This window comes from Macadamia integrifolia, unplaced genomic scaffold, assembly GCF_013358625.1.
Source record: "Macadamia integrifolia cultivar HAES 741 unplaced genomic scaffold, SCU_Mint_v3 scaffold2556, whole genome shotgun sequence".
NCBI classification, from domain to species: Eukaryota; Viridiplantae; Streptophyta; class Magnoliopsida; order Proteales; family Proteaceae; genus Macadamia; species Macadamia integrifolia.
Window position 1 is genome coordinate 16311 of NW_024868793.1, and position 23621 is coordinate 39931.

At 38.5% G+C, this 23621-nt stretch overlaps 1 protein-coding gene across 1 annotated transcript; it reads right to left on the reverse strand.

Annotated features, from left to right (window-relative positions):
* Window positions 1-2792: 2792 nt before the first annotated feature.
* Window positions 2793-23074, reverse strand: LOC122066745 (probable magnesium transporter NIPA2). Its single transcript, XM_042630584.1, has 9 exons — window positions 22765-23074; window positions 22478-22679; window positions 22115-22171; window positions 19898-19988; window positions 19658-19818; window positions 19238-19365; window positions 19019-19156; window positions 10253-10345; window positions 2793-3602 (listed from the first exon to the last, which is right to left on the reverse strand). Exons 2-9 carry the CDS (start codon window positions 22602-22604, stop codon window positions 3324-3326), a joined length of 1074 nt encoding a protein of 357 aa, XP_042486518.1. The 5' UTR covers window positions 22605-22679; window positions 22765-23074; the 3' UTR covers window positions 2793-3323.
* Between the last annotated feature and the right edge of the window lie 547 nt (window positions 23075-23621).

Sequence of the window (23621 nt, forward strand, 5' to 3'; positions counted from 1 at the left end):
AGGGTTGAGCCGGGCTTAGGCCTAATTAAAGGGATCCAGGATTGGGCTTGGGTTTTAAGAAACCCGGCCCAACCTAACCTGTTTCACCCCTAGTTTCAAGTAGATTGATAAAGATTCAACATCCATTAGTAAGCATCTTTCAGAACTTAGATATACCCAAGGGTCTTAAACCATTATGAATCTCCCGATCTATGTTGGACAATGACAAGACAATTAAGTATTGGGGGAGTTTGGCATATTATCTTGATGACCTAAGTCCCAAGATTAATAAAAAAAAGCAGGTCACCACCCAAAATATGGGGCTTCAAGCTTGATATAATTTCAATTAATAATAGGAATTCACATCTCAACCTTTATTAGTAAGAGTAAGCGTTGATTCCCATAAAACATGAGAATTTCATTCGAAAGGGGCGCTCTTGATCCAATGGTAAGGCACGAATGTTGTGACCAGGTGATCAAGCAGTCAAAACAGATTTTTGACATTCTTGAGGTAAAGTTGCGAAGTTCTCATCCCCAACCTTGCACATGTTGGAGCCTCGTGCACCAGGCGCACCGTTTATGCATCAAAGGTGTTGCTTTTTTCTATTATTGGGCTGAAACACCAACTATATGGCTTGATAAGGGATTCACAATATTTTTCATGATGATGCTCGAGCTTATATATGATGTGGTCAAATAACATTGTTTTGGTGAAGATCAACAATTGGTTGACTTAGTAGCATGAGTAAACTTGAAGTTCTCTCCAATGCTAGTCTAATTCAGGAGTGATTTGATGGCTCGATAGATGAGGAAATGTGGTAAAGGGCCTTCTTCTCCTTCTGAGAAAGTTGCTGCTATTTCTTCAATGGTGCACTGGTTCTTCTGGATAGGTGCATGCTCATCTCCTTCTATGTGAATTATAAGTGCTGACTGAATTGCATCTGTGGGATCAACCATTGGGTCATTCTCGCCGATTGCATACACAAAATATCCTCCCAGATCCCTGGGTGAGTAGTGCCCTGATTCATCATCATCATTATTATGCCAAGGCCCCTGGTAATCATCCTAGTCTGGATATTCATCATCATCTTGAGAATTAGAGTCATCTCCATCATTCTCATCTTCACTCTCATCGTCATCGTAGTCATCATCCACTTTTTCACTGATTTCCCCCTCACTTGATTTTTCCTCCGATTCATTATCTTCTATGTCACTCCTTATGTGGACTAGGAAGGTGTGCTCTTTGATTTGTTCTCCCACTGCCAAAGCTATCACTATTCTGAGGAGGTCATCTGTGATTTCTTCAATTGTTTTTGGATTGTCTGCTGAAGATATAGTGGGCTGAATTAGAGAAGTGGGATCACCTTCTTGGCCTTCTCCTAAAGCATTCACTGATCTCATTGACGAAGTCATCCTTGGGGAGTCTGGTAGTGCAAGCATCTCTTTCCAATTGTACCCATATGTTCATCCTTCTTTCGGGTTGTACATCAAACCTTGAGAATGGGGTTGATATGAGGGTGATGAGGGGTACGAAGTGGGGTGGTATGAAGGTGATGTGATGTGAGAGGTAGGATGTGAAGATTGGGGGTGATAAGATGGAAAAATTCCTTCTCCTTGGAGGAGTGATGAAGGTTGACAATATGGTGGAGGTTGCTAATATGATGAAGGTGGGAGGTAAGGTGGCGGTTGGTAATATGGTAAGGTGGATTCTTCTATTGATGAGGAAGGATGAATGGTGGGAGTCCAATCTTCTGATTCTTCTTCTGATTTTTCATTCCTTTTGGGAGTCCTCATGGCTTTGGCCCTTTGACTCATGATTTTCCTGTAAGCGCAGGCATTTATGTGATTCTTTCGAGCTCTAGATACAATGAGTTGAGTGGGATCGCTCTCTAAGGCTTCTTCATCATGATTGTTCACATGGTCAGGGAGTGGATTGGTGATACCATTGGGAGGACATTTGGCCTCGACTTTAATGGTCCCGTTGTCTATCAAATCTTGAACTGCATACTGTAAACTGAAACATCTTTTAATAGTATGTCCCTTTTAAGTATGGTAAGAGCAGTATTTATACTCTTTGTACCAAGTCAAGGGAGGATTACGGATCATCCTTGGAGTCATAGTTTCCAAAAGACCTTGCTTCTTCAACTTTTCATATATTATGGCCAAAGGCATTCCCAATTCTGTGAATTGTCTTCTTGGGTGAGGAACTTTTTGGGAAGGACCATTTAATCGTATTACAAACGGCCATGAAGGTGAAGTGGTCACAGATGATATTGACTATTGGACTGCACCTATCACAATAGTTTCAGAATTCTTGTCTAGCCTGCCCTTGGCATTCTTCCCCATGTCTTGATATTGTGCAACCCTTAGGATCTTGAAGAGTTGTTTCTAAATCAAAGTACATACAAACCAGAACAGGCTGGGACGCTATACATAAGGTTCAAAAACTCATTTTGTTTGCTATTTTGGTCAATCCAAAACTATCAAAATATCAAAATTTCATCAAAATAGTGCATTTTTTCTTTTAGGTTTTTCTCTTGGCCATTTTGGGGGCTAATGGCTGAATTGATCGAAACTTCGACGATGCATTTCTTTTTTTTAGCAAATTTTTAGCAAATTTTTAGCGAATCAGTGCTGATTCTGATTTTTGGCTCCTATTTCGTCTCAGACGTGTCAAAATTAGGGAAAGTTTGAACCATGATACATTAGTACTTAAAAACTCCAACAAATCCCTGAAGATGCATAAAAAAATGCTATGCTTGCATAGGTAAATTAAACTATGGATGGCCATTCTCTATATGATAAATTATACCTGCACAGAATGAATATTTCACCTTGAATTTAGCTTCACAGGATCATGAGGTTGTTTAGTGTTCGAATGCAGATTGCACAAGTGAATAATTAAATAGAGTGTGCTTATTTTTACATCAACTATATGAACCTCCTAGAACACCCTGTAATCATAGTTATACATAATCAAACACTAAAATTCCTTCAACAAACTAAACATCTGTAATCATAATTATACATAATAAAACACTAAAATTCCTTTAACAAACTAACTATCATCTAGTATGGTGGGTTCACAAAGTACGATAGTGGAAAAAACCTCAAAATTTAGCATCACAAGTCATGAAGACCACTCAGTAGACTTCTATAGATGTTTTTTCTACCCATGAGACCTCTAAAATGTTTTTGTCAGTTTTGGGTTGACTGCTATGTGGACATCATCAAGTTCTTGCATTAACATGTCCATTTTCTTCTTTAAAATTAGAGGAGAGCATTTTCCAATGGGGTACAACTCCAGAGATTATAAATCCAAGATTAAATTTTGATTTCCATACCTATCTGGAGGTTGACTTTGAATTTGTGAAGATATAAGGTTCATTTTCGGACTTGTTAAGATTGGGAGGTCCATTGTCTGGACTTGAGAAGTTCGGAGGTTCATTCTTGGGACTTTTGCAGATATTGGGTTCAGTATTTGGACTTGCAAAGATAGATAATTTTAGGGCGATAGCATCACCTATATCCATGGTCTTATGGAGGAGGAATGTCCCAGAAAGAATGGTCAGAAAGCCACACAATTCTGTTGCAATTTGTGATGCATTTTGTGAGTCCTGGTCCTGAAGTAGTAAGAATAAAGCAGATCAGTAGCCATGCATTGCATTAATCAATTAATGACTTAATATCAACAATAACTCATAGCTATATATATATATGTGTGTGTGGGGGGGGGGGGAATTGGATGGGGACATGCCAGTAAATCAACTCCAATAGCTAGATTATTAACGGGATTTCATCTTATAATATATCATTTAAGCGGCATATATTTTGAAGTCACAGGGCATGGCATTAGCTAAAGTTCTAAACACAAAACTCATCCTTCAGAGTAGGTGGATGGACATAGCTATTTATGAAATAGATATATCAGAGATGCATTTTCAAGAAGAGAAACTGATGCGGATCTGGATTCTAAAGAATGAAATCGGATCACTTCGGGCCCACTTAGACACTCAATAAAACAAAGACAATAACTAATGATAGGTTATATTGAGTGTCTAAGTGGGTCCGAAACGATCCGATTTCATTCTTTGAAATCCAGATCCGCATCAAGTGGTATCAAAGCAATTTTTCTGCAAGTTTCTAACCATGACAGGTCACATGACTAATGTTGAATTGCACAAATTGTATCATGAGTTAGCTGAGAACCAACAGAATACTAATGCTAGGCTTGAGAGGACTGAAGCCAAGTTTGACTAGTTATGGAAGAGATGATTGCCTTTATGAAGAGGTCTGACAAGTGAGCTGAAGAAGGATCCTCTACATTACCTCCTCAACTCAACACTTTACGGATCGAAGATACACCTTAGAGGCAGCAACTTGATCTAGTTGTCTCATAGGATGTTACCCGATAATTTTCTGACAAAGATTATAATATCAAAGTTGAGGTTCCAGTGTACAGTAGTGAAAAGGGACTTGAAAAATTCCTAGACTGGCTTACTAAAGTGGAGAGGATTTTTGCATATAAGTCTCTTCCAGACGTGAAGAAATGTGAATTCATCATCACCAAGTTTATTGGGTATGCTTGTTTATGGTGGGATGATGTACTACACGCAAGATTTGTCAGACGTTACCAATTGGGAGGTCATGAAGCAAATCTTGACTGAAAAATTTGTTCCTCTTACTTATGAAAAAGGTAATGTTCTATAAATTACTTAACTTGTCATAAGGGAACAAAGATGTGGATTCCTACACCCTCGAATTCCGTAAACTGTCTTCAAGGTGTCGACTTCAGGAAACACACCAGTAACGGGTGATGCGATTTATCAGTGGGCTAAGTACTGAAATTCAACTTGAGTTAGCTAAAACTGATTTTAGGTCTGTTGATGTGGCAGCGGTTCATGCCTAAACAGCTGAAGAGAAGTATATTTATTGGAAGGTTATGCTCAAGACTTCTTCAGTTTATAGACTTCCACCACGTATGGAGAAAAAGAAGCTTGAAGCTGATAGAGTTGAAGAAAAAAGGTCAGAGTTCATCAAAGATAGTGATGGGGTGAAGAACATCATATGCCATAGTTATGTTGAGAAGGTCACTGCAACAAGTGTCCTAACAGGACTCGTTCTGTGAATACAGCAGAAAAGCAACCAATTGAGAAAAGTGAGATGAATCTGCTCTATAGCCTTATCCCCTTGAGGAAGATGATATGTTCAACTATGGTGATGAGGATGTAGAAGCTCATTCAACTAGTTTTTCATCCTTTTCAAACAGACTAGTTGACAAGGCTCCTCTCTTCAAACAGAAGAGTACTCTTCTGTATGGTTCTGAACCTATTGATGTTCATACAGTTGTAGATACCAGGGCAGAAGCAAACTTCATATCTGATGAATTTGTTCGAACATACAACCTTCCATAGAAGTAGCTTTTCAAGAAGATTCACATGCGAGGTTTTAGACCCACAACTTGAGAAGAGGCCACTGTAGTTGTCCGACTGCACTTACAATATGGGCTGTTACAGTACCATGTCACCAGTTTGGTCACCTTATTGGCTCATTGTGATATTTTCCTAGGGCGACCTTGGTAGCGACATGCAAGTATTCTCTATGATGGCTCACGAAACACCATCAACGTGAAGCAAGCAGTTCATATGTACTTAATAAGCCACACGCATTATCCGACATGCCATGTAGTCAACTGACTCCTACTCCAGTGACACGTCTGCCTACTCTCCCTCCTTTTGGTGTTATGTTCTCATCTTTTGCTTTGAGATACGTGCCACCTCATCAGCGAGCAACTTACAAGATATCAAGTTCTTTTAAGACCGGGAGAGCTGATGCAATTGGGCGATGGATCTAGGGAACATTTAGTTTTGATTTGATTTCCTTTTGGTTTTAGAAACAATTTCTTTTGGTATTATTTAGCTTCTAATTTTAGATTAGTTTCCATTTTAAATTAGTTACCATTTTGATGTTTGAGTTTTCTTTTATAAGCCATGTAATACTCTAGTAACGAACAGATTTGAAGTTATTTTGAAGAATTAGAACTTGATTGATAATTTTAGGTGTGTCCCATGGCTGTCGTTAACCTTGCGTCTCCCTCTTCCTCCCTCCCTGAACTTTCTTCTTCTTTCTTTTTCCCTTTCTAATGGTCTCTCTTTCCCTGACCTTCTCTTTTCTTCCTAACCCTTCTTACTTCTTGTTGTTTATACTCTGATCTGAGAATACCCTGTTTCTGGGCGATAATTGTAGCACTACTGAAGTGCTTCAAACTCGCTTGTGTGAGATCTGTTTGGGTCGAAGCTGTGATTGAAGGAAGCCCTCATATATACGACCTGAACCTTAGAACCTTGGCTCCTATTGATTCCCCTATTGTGACAAATAAGACCTGCAACTCTAATTACCTGAAGCTGCCGCTCAGATTTGATTTCAGAGCTTCAATCTCCATAGTTGGTGGGTGAATCGAACTACTGCTGGCTACAATCAAGAAGATTAGGAGTCGAAATACTCCCTTTAAAAGTTCTGGGCGATTGGGTTCTTATCAGAAGGGTAACGGCACTCGTAGACTATCAAGCCCTCCACTGGTTTCTGGTTCTTACGACAAGAAGAAGAAGAAAAAATGTTTTTTTCTTTTTCTTTATTGTTCAGCACCATTATTGTTACTTTCCCATACTACCCTCACTTTTATTTCTTTTTAATTTGTTGTCATATTTCCTCCCTAGTCCTAAATTACCCTTTTACTAGCATATGGTTGCCTAGGCCTTTAGTTCCATCCAATTACAAGTCTGCCACTCCTTTCTAAATTCCCATTTATTTACAACACTGCCACCTTCATTGGAAACTTCAGTTTAATTACAATTTTTCCATTTAGTTGAAGCTTTATTTCAATACAACCTATCATTGGTTATTGTCTTTGTTTTATTAAGTGTCTAAGTGGGTCCGAAGCGATCCGATTTCATTTATTGGAATCCAGATCCACATTAGAAACATATTGCAATTGTTGGCCCCAATCATATAAATTTATAGACTGCAACTTATCTCCTTTTTAATCTTCTAATGTTCACAACATACTTGAAGTATATAATGCAAAATACTCCCCTAACTCTAACATTACCAAAATAACAACAATAGGTGATGATGATTGAAGCAAGAGAGAGACTTACAACCAGCCCTTACACAGGTTGAAGAAAAGGAGAGAAGATGAAAGAAGAAAGGAAAGATTGTGGAGCACGATAGGATTCAGATTATTCCTATTGTGGTCAATCCTCAATATATATAACAAATGGTAACACAAGTTGAACACAACTCTACAACTATACATGAAACATGATAGCGAATCTGCCCTCATTATGGCTAACCTTTAACACATATCTTAACAATGATGATAATCAGATAAGCTTATCTGGTTGGGCCGTGGAGCAGCAACTTTTCCTAATAATAATAATTTAAAAAATAATGATAATGATAATGATAAATGGGACAAATAATGATACAGTATAATGATGGTCAGTTACTTCAGTATCTTGACCAACATGGCATCTTGTCCCAAACCTTTTATGTTCAAACTCCCGAGAAAAATGGTATTCCACAGAGAAAGAACAGTCATCTTCTTGAGGTTGCCCGGTTATTGATGTTTACCATCCATGTTCCAAACTTCTATTGGGGCGATGCAGTTTTGAATACTACTTTCCTAATAAACAGGGTACTCTCTAGTATCCTTGACTTTAAATCACCAGTCAGTCAACTTTTGGACCATGCCCTTGCCTCTTATCTACCTCACATTTGCTTTGCTTATAATTCCTCTCACACTCAATCCAAATTGGATCCCCGGGCTTTTAGATGTCTCTTCCTTAGTTACTCTGCTTCTTAAAGGGAATACAAGTACTATCATCCCCCTACTCATAAACTCTTCGTTACCATGGATGTGACCCGTCATAAATATGAGTCCTACTAGCAGTCATCTCTTTAGGAGGAGAGTGTAGAGGAAGATATTCCATTTAGTGAGACTCCTCTGAGCCCTTTGTTATTGATACTGTTTGGATTTAGGGGGAGATGACAAAAAGGGTTCTAGATGAACTCTCTACTATGTTGGAGAAAAAGGATTTGCTTACTTATTCCAGAAGAAAGGAAAAACCTCTCACCAATCTACCACGTCCATTTATGCCTCCTAAGCTAGCTCTTCCTTCTAAGCCACCTCCTTTAGGTAATTCACCTCTATCTGATGATGATATTCATTTTGCTATTACAAAGGGATTTAGAACATATATCGAACACCCTATTTCAAACTTTGTTTCCTATGAGTCATTATCTCCATCGTATTGTGCCTTTGTTCCCTCATTATCTTTTGTGTCTATCCCACAAGGCTAGAAAGAAGCTATCACAGACCCTAAAAGGAAGGATGCTATGGTAGAATAAATGCAGGCCTTGAAGAAAAATGATACTTGGGAGCTTGTTTCTTACCCTGAAGGAAAGAGTCCAGGAGGGTGCAAAATGGGTGTTCACTGTGAAGCAGAGGGCAGATGGCACCATTGAGAGATACAAGGCAAGACTAGTTGCAAATGGATTTACACAAACCAACATTGACCATCAAGACATTGCCCTTAATGCAAATATGAATTTTGTTTGACCGTTGCTATCATGTGCTGCAAATCTTGGATGAAAACTTTAGCAACTAGACGTAAAAAATTCCTTCCTTAATGGTGATCTTGAGAAAGAAGTATACATGGATATTCCTTCAGGTTTTGTATCATCATATCAACAGTTGGAAAGATTTGCTGGTTACGAAAATCTCTAGGACTTAAGCAGTCACCTCGAGCCTGGTTTAGCCTGTTCCAGAAGGCTATGCAAAAGTTTGGCTATAGGCAAAGTCATATTGATCACACCCTGCTTGTTAGACACAAGGGTGACAAAGTTACTACACTTATCGTCTATGTTGACAATATAGTAGTCACAATGATATGGAAATCTCCTCATTAAAAGCTCAGTTGGCTTCCGAGTTTGAAACCAACTAATCTAAGACTGCTCAGATACTTCCAGGGACTGAAGTAGCCCGATCCAGTAATGGACTCTTCATTTTCCAAAAAAAGTATGTCCTAGACCTCCTTAGTGAGATAGGTATGCTTGGATGTATGCCTTCATTCTCCTATAGAGGTCAACCACCAACTCAACTGCATAGGGGGAGATTCAGTGGATAAGGAGAGATATTAACGCCTTATAGGAAGATTTATATAACTTTAATATACTTGGCCAAATATTGCCTATTTTGTAGGGGTTGTTAGTCGATTCCTCCATGATCCGAAGATAGGCATCCTGAGGCCGTCTATAGAATTCTATGATATTTGAAATCAGCACCAGGAAAAGGTATTCTATTTTCCAACAACAATCTGAAACTTGAGTCCTTTACTGATGCTAATTGGGTTGATTCTATTGATGATTGCCACTATACTTACGAGAATTGCATATTCCTTGTAGGCAATCTAGTTATATGGCAAAGCAAGAAGCAACCAGTAGTATCCCAATCTAGTGTAGAAGCAGAATATTACACAATGGCACAAGGTGTATGTGGGATTATTTGGCTGAAAACAATACTGGATGATCTGGGGGTGACATTTGAAGGACCTATAAAGCTATACTGCAACAGTAAGGCAGCAATTAGTACATCCCATAATCTGGTTCAACATGACATGGCCCAACCCCATTGAGATTGATAGACACTTCATCAAAGAGAAGCTTGAGCAAGGCTCAATCTACATTCTATTCATCACTTCCAAGAACCAACTAGTTGATGTCTTCACAAAGGGGTTGACTTCCAAGTCATTTCATCCTATCATACTCAAATTGAGCATGCGAGAAATTTATGCACTACTGATTTACCCCATCCTCAGTGGCCATCTGGGGACCAACACTATGAATTTAAATATAATATCATTCTTAAAACTGCATTGTGTAAGGTTGAAAGTATATGGATGATAAACAAAAGTCCTACACCCATATCAAATTAGTACTGTCATATTATGTGAGACATAGATACTAGGTGTAAAATGAAGGGTTCAGGCAGGTATCATTGGACATATGACAACAACCCCCACCGCCTAGATGCATCTTGTGTGCATGCCATATTTATCAACCATCTTAACGTGCATATTTTTTAAGGATTTATGATTTAGAAAGTTGTTCAACAAAATTTTGTTTGAAAACTGAATTTACGAAAAGAACTAGACAACACAAAATTCGTTTGAAGGAATCACTTTTTTTTTTTTTTTTGGTAAAAAGGAATCACCTTAAACATGATCATGCTGGCAATGATTGTGAATGAGGTGAACGTAACATAGTAGACAGGAGATATAACAGCAGTGTTAAAAGTGTCCAATGCCTGCAAAGATTAAACCAGTTGTGAGATTAAGCATCATCAAGAGTCTAGGGAAGATAGGAAGAACACAACAAAAGATATTCTGGAGTATTATTCACCATCTCCAAGTAGATAGATAATGTTGGCTAGTCATTTCACAAAATGTTAACATGCTTAGAGGATAGCTTATTTCAAAAAAAATTCAAGTATCCCCTAGAAAAGGTAAACTACATCACACATCATAATTAGCTGGTAATTTCAGTGTTAATCATAACTACATACAAGCATATATTATAGCTTCTCTCAAAACAGAACGTGGTTTGGCACTAACAAGGTTCAGTCACTTTTGAAAATGCACAATGATCACCATTCCTAAACATGGTTCTTTTTCTCTTATAACTAGGTACAAGCATTTGAAGCTTCCCATGAAAATTCAAAATGAATACAGACATTGTTCTTTGAAGATGATTGCCAATCCCAAAAGAATAATTGGAGGAATTACTTGATCGGGTAGGATTTAGTGTGGTTTATTATGAGACTGAAAGATGTTACTAATACTATAACAATTCATTATGGACTACCTTCATTAGAATATCTGCATCGTTAAGATCACACTTTTGTTAACGGCTTCTATCATAGCTTTCTCGTTGGTAAGTTGGTCAAAAGTTTACATGAAAAGGAATTGGAAAGGCTTAAGATACAGATCCAGATAGAAACATCTATACTATTGTTTTTTTGATGAATTAATAATTCAATACCAAGGAAAGAAAGAAAAAACAAGGGAAAGGAAAAGAGGGGGGGCTAACGCCAACAAGGAGCCATCACAAAGGCAGCAAGAACAAAGACAAAACAAATGCCAAACAGCTAACTACAAAAGGGGATCCACCAAGTGGGGGAGGGGAAAGCCTACAAAATTCGTTAGGTGGCCTAGATGAGATCAACCTGAAGGTTCCGGTGGGAGGAGGTAACTAGATGGGGGAGGAGGGAATGGGCTTTGGAAGAAACATCAAAGTAGATAGCTTTCCAAATCTGGTATGGAGATCGAGATTTGGGGGTCCATCTACGTATGTTTCTTTTCCATCCAAAGGTGATTGATGGTAGCACAAAAAGTAACTTACCGATGGTATCGCAAATGGTGGGGCCAGAGAAGGTCATGTCTACCCAAATCCATTCCCGATGGAAAGGAATATTGGATCTCCTAGAAGGTCAGCATTTGGAAAGGACAAATTTCAAAATGTGGGAAGAGAAGGGATATGAAAAGAAGAGGTGGGGGATATCTTCCGAGTTGTGGGGACAAAGACAACATGAAGGGTTGACAGGGGTATGGCGGTGAATGAGGAAGGCTTGGGTAGGAAGGCAATTGGTAAGGCTTCGCCAAAGGGTAAAGCTATGGCACGGAATATGACCTTTGAACTAGACCACCTTATGCCAGGGGAAGGATGAGAAAGGGGCACGAATGAGAGACCAAGCTGAGGCAGAGGAGAAGGAGCCATTGGATGAGGGGAGCCAGATGCATTTGTCTTCTCTTCCTCGATGGCCAAGAGGGAGGGGAGGGAGGGAGGACCAATGATTCAAAATCGGAGGGGAAGAGGGAGGGGGTACCAACCATCCTGGGAGAGGATAGAGGAAACGAAAGCATTAGAAAGAAGGCTAGAAGAGTATATGACCCTTGGGGAAAGAAGAAGGGCAAGGATGCCTGAAGGTTGCTAGGGATCCTTCCAGAAGGAGATGGAATTCCCATTGCCGATGAAATAGGAGATGGCTGAGAGGGCAATGGGCCTATGATTAAGGATCTTTCTCCAGATCCAAGAAGCATCCGAAGTGGAAGGGGCAATCCAGAGGGAGTGGTTTTTTAGCAGACCGGATAGAATCTAATCAACCCAAATGCTTTTGTACTTGGAAACAATTTTCCAAATCAGCTTGAGAACACCATCGGAGTTTGCATCATTGATTCTCCTAATCCCAAGCCTTCCTTCGGATTTGGGAAGATAGACATTCTCCCAACTGAGAGGTTTCAGGAATTTGGAAGAGTCAAAGCATTTCCAAAGGAAGGAGAACATGAGGCTTTCAAAGGATTTGATCACATAAGGCTTTCAAACATCTGTACTATTATTAGTTTTACTTATAGCGAAGTATCAATATGTTGCACTCACTGTATGCTAATTTGGTGAACCCTTCATATTTAAGTCCTTACAATAAGATAAATCCTAATATTAACCATATATTTGTTTAAACAAAACAGAGGAAGACAATAAATAAATAAATAAATAGAAAGAGAGAGAATAAAACATTTTAGGGCTCAGAAACAAGAAAAGGATGGAAAGAGAAACAGAAAATTATGTGATAAAGATATCACATGATAACCAATTCAAGAACACCATGATGCATAAGCCAAGAACGGTAAGAAAAGGATAGAAAGAGAAACAAAAATTATGTGATAAAGATATCACATGATAACCAATTCAAGAATACCATGATGCATAAGCCAAGAATGGTGAATCAAGATAACTTAGTTGAAAAAATGCACAGGTAATACTACAAGAACAAAAGATCAATATGGTGTCAGATAGACTTGAGGGTTGTTGTCCTCGAGTAATGTGACAAGGTGGTTCTGGTTTAGTGTTTTTAGGGGTCCTTTAAGTCAATCCAAGTCAAAATATGCTTATGGCTACTGACTTTGACAATGTACTTCCTAGAATTTTCAATTATGAATAAAGAATTGGTTTTGTAAGGGATTACTAGGAGTCTTTCTTCCTTACCAAACATCCTTAGACAAGGATTGAATACCCATTCTTCAAATATATCCGTGTTGATACAGATATATTGTGATGCCATAGAAAGCTTCTCTTAGATGTACTAGAAGATTGACGATCCCTACCATTCTTAAAGAAGGATCTAAAACACATGCTTCAAATCTACCAATGTTTGCAGGAAAATTGTGATGCCACAGGAAACTACGCACAGATGATCTAGAAGATTGACAATTAACATTGTTGAGTTTAGTGCCTAGTGCTAAACTCTAAAATCGATAGGGGCCGATAGGGGTATATTGGGTCCCATCGGCCCTCATAATTCTGTGATGTGGCTTTTCTTGTAATTGGGCAATGGGGGTACTATTGTCTTTTACCTTCAGCATTATTTTAATATAAGTAAAGGACTAAAACCTGCGATTAATCTATTCTGGTATGATCACAAGTCACTCGTCTCTTTTGGGAGTCTCTTTGGATTGCACCTCTCTCTCTTCTCTGCTCTTTTCTTCGTCTCTTCTTTCCTTTATTTCTCTGTTTTGATTACAGGTTTCTGGGATTGTAAGATGGTATTAGAGCCTCTGTGATCAAGCCTAGGGTTTATACATTCCTCTTTGTTGACTTCATTCTTCCATTAACCTCTCTGGTGTGCAGTCGCCTACTGCTGCGTTTGCTATGGCTTAAATTATATGGGTGTTAAATAATGTCCCTTTGCTCATTTTATTAATTAACAATTGAAGACTGATTTTTGACAGGGTTTTTTATACCATGGTATGTAACCTTAAACCCTAAACCCTACAATTGATTGTTTGTTTGGTGATGACTATGGAGAGATCAGGTCTTAATAATATGGCTCTGTAATAGAATCTCCCATTCTATGGTACTATATAGATCTGCTTACAGGTGATTGTTTGTTTGCCTCTGCATCAGCAATCCTTTCTTTTTTTTCTTTTTTGTTCCTTATGGTTGAGACCAAAACTACCACTGCTACATCTTCCTCAGACAATTTCAATATCCAAATTACCTCTATCAAGCTCAAGGGAAGTTCGAATTACCTACTTTGGGCTCAGTCTGTGAAGGTTTACCTTATGGCCAAGGATAAACTTCAGTATACTACTTCTGATCCTCCTCCAGCATCTGACAAGGGTTATAATGAATGGATGAAGGAGAATACCTTGGTTTTAATTTGGTTGTGGAGTATGGAACCAGATGTTGCTGCCAACGTCATGTTTCACTCTACTGCAAAGAGAGTATGAAACGATTTGAAGGAAACTTACTCTCAGGAGAAGAACATGACTCGTATCTATGGTATTTATGAGAAACTATTCCAGTTTCGCTAGTCTGACAGAACTCTTCCAGAGTATTATAGTGCTTTCAGGGGAATAGTTGAAGAACTCAATGTTTTCCAACTTTTAACCACTGACATTGACAAATTAAAAGCTCAGCGTCATGAGTTCTTTGTTTCCAAATTCCTAGCTAGTTTGAATAATGATTTGAAAGCAGTGAAGGGCCATCTACTCATAGGCGATACTGTTCGCCATCTACTCACAGGAGATACTGTTTCTACTTTGAATGACACTTATTCGCAACTGCAACGTATTACTTCATCAACAAAACTTGATCAGTCTTCCAAAGACAATTCTACCTTCCTTGCGTCTATGGACATGATCTCGGTCATGGGGGAGGATGTGGGTCGGCTGGTCGAGGTTCTAATGGACAGCCGTATGATTGTGCATCTCACCAGTGCACTTACTGTGGAAAGCCTAACCATACTATCGAGACTTATTGAGCAAAGTATGGCAAGCTCGAGTGGGCCACCCAGTTAGCCAATCATGTACTGTCAGACGATGGTATTGACACAGGGTCTTCTATTGATACTAAACTGAGCCATTCATCAAGAGATTCATCTATCAGCCTGCGCGATGACATCAATTAGTTGCTTCGGTGCTTGTAAACTCTCAAGGCATCCTCTAATACATCCAATGGTGGGTCTACATCCACTGCCACCTTAGCTCATGCAGGTACCTCAGCCCTTCTTACCACTACCTCTACCCTTTAGATCATTATTCAGGTGCTTCTACCCATATGACTTGTAATTCATCACTTTTTAAAACCTTTTCTTCTAGTACCAGTTCTACATCCATTATTCTTGCCAACAGCGCTTCCACACTGGTTCTCGACCATGGTATTATATCACCCACATCCTCATTGAATTTATCTTCTGTGCTACATGTTCAACAATTCCCATTAAGTCTTCTTTCTGTGAGCCAGTTAACTAGTTCATTAAATTGCTTAATAACCTTCTTTCCCTCTTACTGTGTTTTTCAGGATCTTCACACAAGGAAGACGACTGGTGGAGGGCGTGAAAAAGATGGTTTATATTATCTCAACTGTGGTTTTCCTACTTCTTCTGCTACTGCTACTACTGTTGGGGATGTGACTCCTTTCTAATGGCACTATCGTTTATGACATTTATCTTTAGTTAGGTTGAAACTTTTATTTCCTAGTTTTAAGTCTGTGATTAAGTTAGAATGTGAGGCCTGTGAGTTGGAAAAATATCACTGTGTATCAATCTCATCTCGCTCTGTGTCTTGTAGTCCGTCTTTATTTTCCTTAGTCCATTCTGATGTATAGGATCCTTGTAGAGTTAGTAATAGATTTCGTTTTTATTATTTTATGACTTTTGTGGATGATCATTCTTGCCTTACACGGCTTTACGTGTAAAAGGATAGATCTGAATTTTTATCTGTGTTTCAGCAATTATGTAATGAAATCAAAACTCAGTTTGACATTTTGATTAAGATTTTTCATTCTGATAATGCTTTAGAATATGCTCAAAATGATATTTCTGATTTTTGTGCCAACCGTTGGATGATACACCAAACTAGTTGTGCCCATACCCCACAGCAAAATGGGGAAGCAGAGCGCAAGAATTGGCATCTACTCGATGTAGCTCATGCTATTATGATTCATATGCATATTCCTAAGCAATTTTGGTGCGATGGGGTTTTAGTTACATGTCACTTGATTAATTGCATGCCATCTTCAGTGCTTTCAGATAGGTTCCCTTTTTCTATTATGTTCCCTACTTTGCCAAGTTTTTCTGTTCCTCCCTGAGTCTTTGGTTGTGGGTGTTTTATCCATAATTTACATGTACAAGTAGATAAACTGTCTCCTAGTCTACCAATTGCATTTTTTTGGGTTATTCATGTACTCAGAAAGGGTATAAGTGTTGTGACCCCATTACTCACAGGAACTTTGTTAGTACCGATGTGACCTTCTTTGAAGGCACATCATTTTTTTCTGCTCAAGTGTCCCAGTCTGGTATGGAGTGGACTTCTCCATCTCCTCCACCCATTCCATCTCTCATACCCTTCCCTGATGTGCCTAGTGCCAGTGATCATCTCCTCTACAGGTTTATCAGCGCAAGAAGAAGGTTGGACAACTAAGTGGAGAAACCAATACTCTAGATGATTCACTTCCTCCATTGCCGCCTTTCTCTGGTGAAGCTCTTCCTCCTCTGTTTGATAACTTACCAATTTCTTAAAGGAAAGATACAGGTTCTTACACTAAAAAATCTATGGTTGCATATCCTATTGATAACTTTGTTTCCTTATCTCATCTTCCCTCTCTCATTCATGGTCTTGCCTTGTCACTTTCTACTAACCCTATTCCCCACGCCCATAATGATGGCCTAACTACTCCTGGATGGAGAGCTACCATGGATGTAGAAATAAATGCTCTCTTGAGTCGTGGTACTTGGAGTCTAGTAGATTTACCTGTTGGTAAGGATTTGGTGAAGTGTCGCTGGATGTACACTGTTAAGTATCACTCTGATAACTCTGTTGAGTGGTTAAAACCCCGTCTGGTTGCTAAGGGGTATACTTAGACATATAGAGTTCATTATTTTGAGACCTTCTCCTCGATTCCTAAACTGAACTCTGTTCGTCTACTTATTTCTCTTGCTATCAACTTTGATTGGCCATTGTTTCAGTTGGACATCAAAAATGTCTTCTTGTATGGTGATCTACAGGTAGAGGTGTAAATGGAGCAATCTCTTGGTTATGTTGCTTAGAGGGAGAATAAAGGTCATGTGTGTCGCTTACACAAGACTATCTATGGACTTAAACAGTCCCCTCGGGCATGGTTTGACAAGTTCAGTGCTATGTACCATAGTTACTTGTGGATTTTCTCAGTGTTATTCTGATGATTCTGTCTTTGTTCGTCGTAGAGGTGATAAACTGGATGTCTTGGTAGTTTATGTTGATGATATTATTCTTACTGGTAATGATGATGTGGGAATTTCTGAAGTGAAAGTTTATCTACAGCAATACTTTCAGACCAAGGACTTGAGCCAATTTCACTATTTTCTTGAGATTGAGGTGATCCAATGTAAGAAAGGGATCAGTCTGTCTCAAAGGAAATGTGTGTTGGACCTTTTATCTGATACTGGCATGCTTGCATCCAAACTTGTTGATATCCCTATGGATCCTCACCAAAAGTTTGGTGTTAATGATGGCGAACCTCTTCAGGATGTGCATCAGTACAGGAGTTTGATTGGCAAGCTGATTTAACTTACTATAACATGTCCTGACATCTCCTATGTTGTTGGAGTCCTCAGTCAATTTATGTAGTCTCTTCAGAAATCACATTGGGATGTTGTTGTCCTTGTTCTTCGTTATCTAAAGGGTGTTCATGGAAAATGGTTGATCTATAGTTCTAATTGGCATATAGAACTAGTTGGCTATTCTGATGTTGATTGGACCAGCTCTGCTAATGATCGGAGATCTACTACTGGTTATTGTACATTTGTTGGGGGTAATCTGGTTACATGGCTTAACAAGAAGCAGACTACCATTGCTCGATCTAGTGCAGAAGTAGAATATAGAGCTATGGCTCATACCGCTGTTGAGTTAATGTGGCTACGGTCTTTACTCTTGGAGTTGGGATTTCCAGTGGCCAAGCCTATGCAGATGTATTATGACAACCAAGATGCGGTGTACATTGCTAGTAATCCATCCATGAGAGGACCAAGTACATAGAGGTGGACTGCTACTTTGTTCGTGATGTTGTTCTGAAGAAGCTGATTGAGACTCCTTACGTTCCTTCATCAGATCAGTTGGCTGATTTGTTCACTAAGTCATTGTTTGCCCCTAGTTTTCGTAATGGTTGTACCAAGCTGAGCATGGGTGATGTGTATGCTCCAGCTTGAGAGGGAGTGTTGAGTTTAGTGCCTAGGGCTAAACTCTAAAACCAATAGGGGCCGATAGGGGTATTTTGGGTCCCATCGGCCCCCATATTTTGGTGATGTGGCTTTTCTTGTAATTGGGCAATGGGGGTACTATTGTCTTTTACCTTTAGCATTATTTTAATATAAGTAAAGGACTAAAACCTGCTATCAATCTATTCTGGTATGATCGCAGGTCACTCCTCTCTTTTGGGAGTCTCTTTCGATTGCACCTCTCTTCTCTACTCTTTTCTTCGTCTCTTCTTTCCTCTATTTCTCTGTTTTGATTACAGGTTTCTAGGATTGTAACAAACATTATCATAATGGAACTGATAGATGCTAATGCTGAAGCCAGATGATGGGAATCTTAGTCTGATAATGCCAATGAGAGAAAAATCCATCACATAGATTGCATGTGGAAGCACCATCAAAGGAAACAGAATCATGATGCAAAAATGAATTGCAGCACAACAGTACTAAATTAATGAGAAGTCTATAACATTATTAGCCAAAGTTTAAGCATTCATGACTTTAAAGTCCTATGTTTCTGCTCTTCCAAGTGGAATGTTAACCTATAGAATAAATTATATGGCAAGAAATAACTTCTTTTGTTTTGGAATCTTCCTTAACACGCCATGTTTCGTCACTTCACCCTAAGCATAGTTTGTATAGAAGTTTAAGACTGATTCCGTAACATGCTTCCAAAAGAAGTTCCTAAGTTACCTTGTTCAAATAGTTCAGCTGCATGACACAACAGACAACCACCACCACAGTGAAGAACCATGTCTGGAAGTATTTGAGCTGATTCGATCCTGAAATTGTCAACTTCAGAGCAATTCCCAATGCTTTCATACTCATAACCTACAGCATTGAGAATTTGAGAAAAATAAGGAACAGGAACTATTGTTTCTAGTCATAAGCTGCAAAAGATACTAAGCATACCGTAAGAGATCCCATCAGTGAGCAGATCGCAATGTATACTGCCATATATTTTTGCCCATATTTTGGCACAAACAAGAAAATGAGGATGAGAACCATAATCAAAACAATGCAAGTGTAGACAATGAAACCTGTTGGAATAAAGAATTCAGAGGTCAGTTCTGACATTAAGCATAAAACTGAGCAGTGGATTCAGCAAAATGTAATTGTGTAGATTTATCGCTATATTTGAAGGCTCCAGTTTCCCAGTTTCTGAGATTTAGAGTATAACTCAAAGCTATAGTATGAGATCTATAATACATAATTCAAGATAATTGGAATTCTAAGACCTAATGCTCAGCATAAAACTTGGGAAAAATGGAGATTCTTGCAGATCTCTGTGAGAAAATCTGTAAGAGATAAAATTAACATTTGACATGTTACCTGGCTGAGTAGCTAGTTGCCATAATTGCTTTACTGATTCAATGGATTTTTCTTGTGGAGCATGTAAGGCAATATTGGCAGAGCCCACCATACAAAGAAAACAGCCAAGAATGCCAAATATGTGCAATTTCTCATTCAATATAAAATGAGCTAGCACTGCGCTGCATAAAGAATTTCTCTTCAGAGGAAGCAAGAAGAATGCTTTCATGGAACAGGCAAACAATGTTATCATTGACATACCTGAAAATAATACTTAAAGCCCCCAGCGGAGTTACAAGAATTGCAGGAGCAAATGCATAAGCAGCAAAATTAGCTACCTCACCAATAATCACTGGAAAACCATATAGTCAGCAACTATATAAACCACACAACTTTTCAGAAAAATACTTTCTATGACAATGTTAATGACAAAATTTTCAGGATCTTTCTTTTAATTTTCTTTATTTATTTATTTATTTTTAATTTTTTTGGAGGGGCGCAGGGGAGCAAGAGTTGGTATTCAGCAGAAGCACACATGACTATACTTGAACCAGAATCCTTGCATATTTTCCATGGTAGAAGGTGGTCAGAACATCTTATTTTCATATATTGGTTCTGAAGACTTTTCTTTTTATTAAAATACAATACAAAGGTTAACGAAGACGATAGGAAAGCCAAATGGTCTGTTATATGGATATGCCGGCAGTATATGACCAAAGATTACTAAAGAATATAACCCGATTTGTGAAGTAACTAGTGATCTTGAGATATTTTACAATCTGCAGTTGTATTCTTTTCTATGGTTCAATTGAGAAATTTGAGAGATTAAATAGGATTAGATTGTCTACCTCACTATCCTTTCTGTAGAATCCCAAGATTCCTTTGCAAGATAAACTATTGTGATTTCCAGCAATTCTTATAGAAGGCCAAAGTTCACTACTTTTTTTTTTCATTTTGGGTCAATTGCCAATGTGAACTCGTCACAACCAGAATATTTTACCACTTAAGGGTCTTTTCTCCCGAAAAATGTGTCCCTACGCTTCGGGCTTTCTTGAAAATAAGAAATTTCACTATTTAAGACATTCAAATCCAAGCCTTCCAATTGGTCTATGGCCTCCCTCCAATCCATACTTTCAAAAATAAAAAAATGGTGAAATCTTCTTATATTCTCCTCATCAAGAATCTTGTCCCCCTCTCTTAAATTGCTCTAATGGAATTTTTTCATCATTCCTTCCTGGACATGAGATGGAATGGGCATCAGTCCCTCCATAAAAGGCCAGATCAGAAAATCAATAAGCATCTTACAGTTCAGGTCATGTAACTGCAAAACAATACAGATTGTCACTAATAGGGGCCAAAATGATCAAGAGAGAGGACAGTCAAGAAAATGTAGTATTTTACTCTGCATATTTTGCATCTGGTGTATTCCTTCCCAAACTAAATGAAAAGGAACTGATCCATCTTCTCAAATTATATAACCTCTTAATCCTAAAAATATCAGCCTTAGCTAGAGTTTGAGATGGTAAAATAAAAGCTTTACCGAGTCCGATTTTCAACCAAATGTTTATATCCAAACCTTAAAGGATGAATAGAGGACTGATTGGACCGTGTTCTCACAAGCACTTGTTGCCTTAGCTAGCCTACTCACATCTCAGATCTGTGGAATGTGCAGTTAAGCAAAAGGCAAGCATAGCAGCTTGGTGGTGGAGGAGTAATAAGTTCAATCTTTTAGTTCTTTATGCCACCCTGCAGAGGAACTTTCACATCTATGGAATTTAAGACATTTTTTGGTAAGTTCAGTAAGTGAAGTGACAGGCGTAGGTGGAAGAGATAGACATCTTTCGGTTAGTCGGGTAACGGGCATTTGTGAAGGTAACCTTATATTAGTTTTTGTCTGAATGCAACCAAGGTCCAGTTGTTTTTATAGGATACTGGAAAGGGCTTTCAATATCTAAAGAGTGTAGATAGAACACTTGGAAGGACTTCCAATCTCTAAAGAAATAAGAAGAACCACTGTTAAGATCTAGCTCATACCACTGAATCCCCCTACACGCAGGAAATTAGAGTTCCCACAAAACAAGCATTGAAGTAAATCAATTACACCTAGAAGCAGACAAATATTTTATCAAATAGTTCTAATTGAAATTATAGCCCTTGTCCACAGAGCACGCCCCAAGCCAAGATATCCCCAAAAATATTGAGTGCCACAGTCCAAAAACTATGATGGAACTCCAATAATAAGAAAATTGTCCTGTAGGTAGTCATGGTTATTTGGACTACTAGTTCAGCAATTTGTATGGATTTTAGATCCATTCTTGAGTTGTTCCTTTGTATGGTTCCCTTTTTTAAGACATTTGATTCGATTGAATTTTCTTTACAAACTACCACTCTATACCTTCTGTCCAGAAAAAATGAGGTAACATATACAACAAATTAATTGTGAAAGAAAGCGCGAGTTTTCATAGCTATTGAACTTACTTGTCAGCAACCCAGCCCACCACAAAGGCTCATACAAGTACGAGTGCCCCCCTGAACCTGAAGAGTAAGAACCCATCTTTAAGAAATCATTATAATCTCAATCTAAAAATCATGGAGTAAACTAATTCCAGCTCAAAATTAAAATCACCTAAGTTCCATCAACTTGCGAAATTCATTAACAATAGGAGAAAATAGAACATGAGGAATGTTCAAAGGTTTTCTTCTCAACTTCATGAAATATTCAGTGTTTTAGGAAAATAACCGAAACATCAAAGCGCTCCCCCACCCCACACCCCCCCCCCCCCCAAAAAAAATGCAGCTAAAATTTATTGAAACGAGGGAAGAAGAAAACAAAAAACAAACCTGCTCTTCGTCCTTTAGCCTCTGCTTTCTTGAGGCCTTTCTTCTTCACTATAAAGCTGGATCCAACAAAAAAACTAGAGGAAATGGCCAAGAAAAGGCCTTTCAAGTTATCAGAAGACAAACCCATGAGGGGGGAATGGGGGAAGAAGAAGAACCCGAAAGAATAAGGTGTTGCAGAGGCGCTCCTTCCCAAACCCAATTCCTAAAAACAACCCAAATGTCATATACAGAAGACAATGAAAAAGGAAATGCAGGGGAAGATCTACAGAGAATAAATCTTATCTTACCCCCCAAGTTATGTCCAGAGAATCTGAAACTGCCTACGAAACGCCCACCAACCTCATTCAGAGATTGGTGGGGATGATTGAGATGGGTTTCTACGATGAAATACGATGAAGATGATAATGGTTATGGTGTTGATGATAGGATATGTTCATAGGAGCAGTTCTGCAAATGGGTAACGAGGCCTGTGGCTCAAGAGCAACGGTATTTCCGTTACACTTATGCCGTTATGACTTGAACGAACCCAAAACGAATACAAACACCGCATAGCTCTGCTTCTCACTTTTGCCCTTTTATCATTTCCACATAAAACCTTAAATTTGATTTTCGGAATTTCCCACATTTATATGCATTCTCTCTCTTTGAAAAAGACTCCTTAGCTTGGAAGGCACAGTTTATAGCGCGTACGACAGTTTGACCGAAGTCCTTTTCATGGTTGAAGGAACGTTGTAATGTTACTACCGCCTGTCGGACACCATTTTCTGAATAGATTGATAGTTACTCAAAAAAAAAAAAAAAAATAGTTGAACTGGAATAGGAAAAAAAGAAATGCTCAGGTACAAGTTTTAAATAGTGAAAAACCCCGAACGGGTACGACAAAAATAAAAAAGTAAAGGACGACAAAAAATGCAAGGCGAATTATATGAGTTTTAGACTTGTAGATTTCAAAAAAGAAACCAAAACAGGGGTAAAATTGAGGAATTATTATATGTTCAAAACAATTATAATATCTAAGATTGACCCATATATATTCCACAACCCATTATAAGTTTACATCAATTCTAAATTCATATTCAATATCAAAAAAAATGTCCAAAGTCCTTTGAGCAATGTGGTTTTGCTATGATGTTCATTATTATCA

Bases quoted from the DNA above. Each gene is read 5' to 3' on its own strand.
- LOC122066745 (XM_042630584.1), bottom strand. From the start codon at position 22,604: ATGGGTTTGTCTTCTGATAACTTGAAAGGCCTTTTCTTGGCCATTTCC. The intron at 22,172-22,477 runs GTTTGTTTTTTG...CTTACTCTTCAG, and splicing joins GGCTAAAGGACGAAGAGCAG to GTTCAGGGGGGCACTCGTAC. The intron at 3,603-10,252 runs GTGATTCCTTTT...TTACTACTTCAG, and splicing joins CCAGCATGATCATGTTTAAG to GACCAGGACTCACAAAATGC.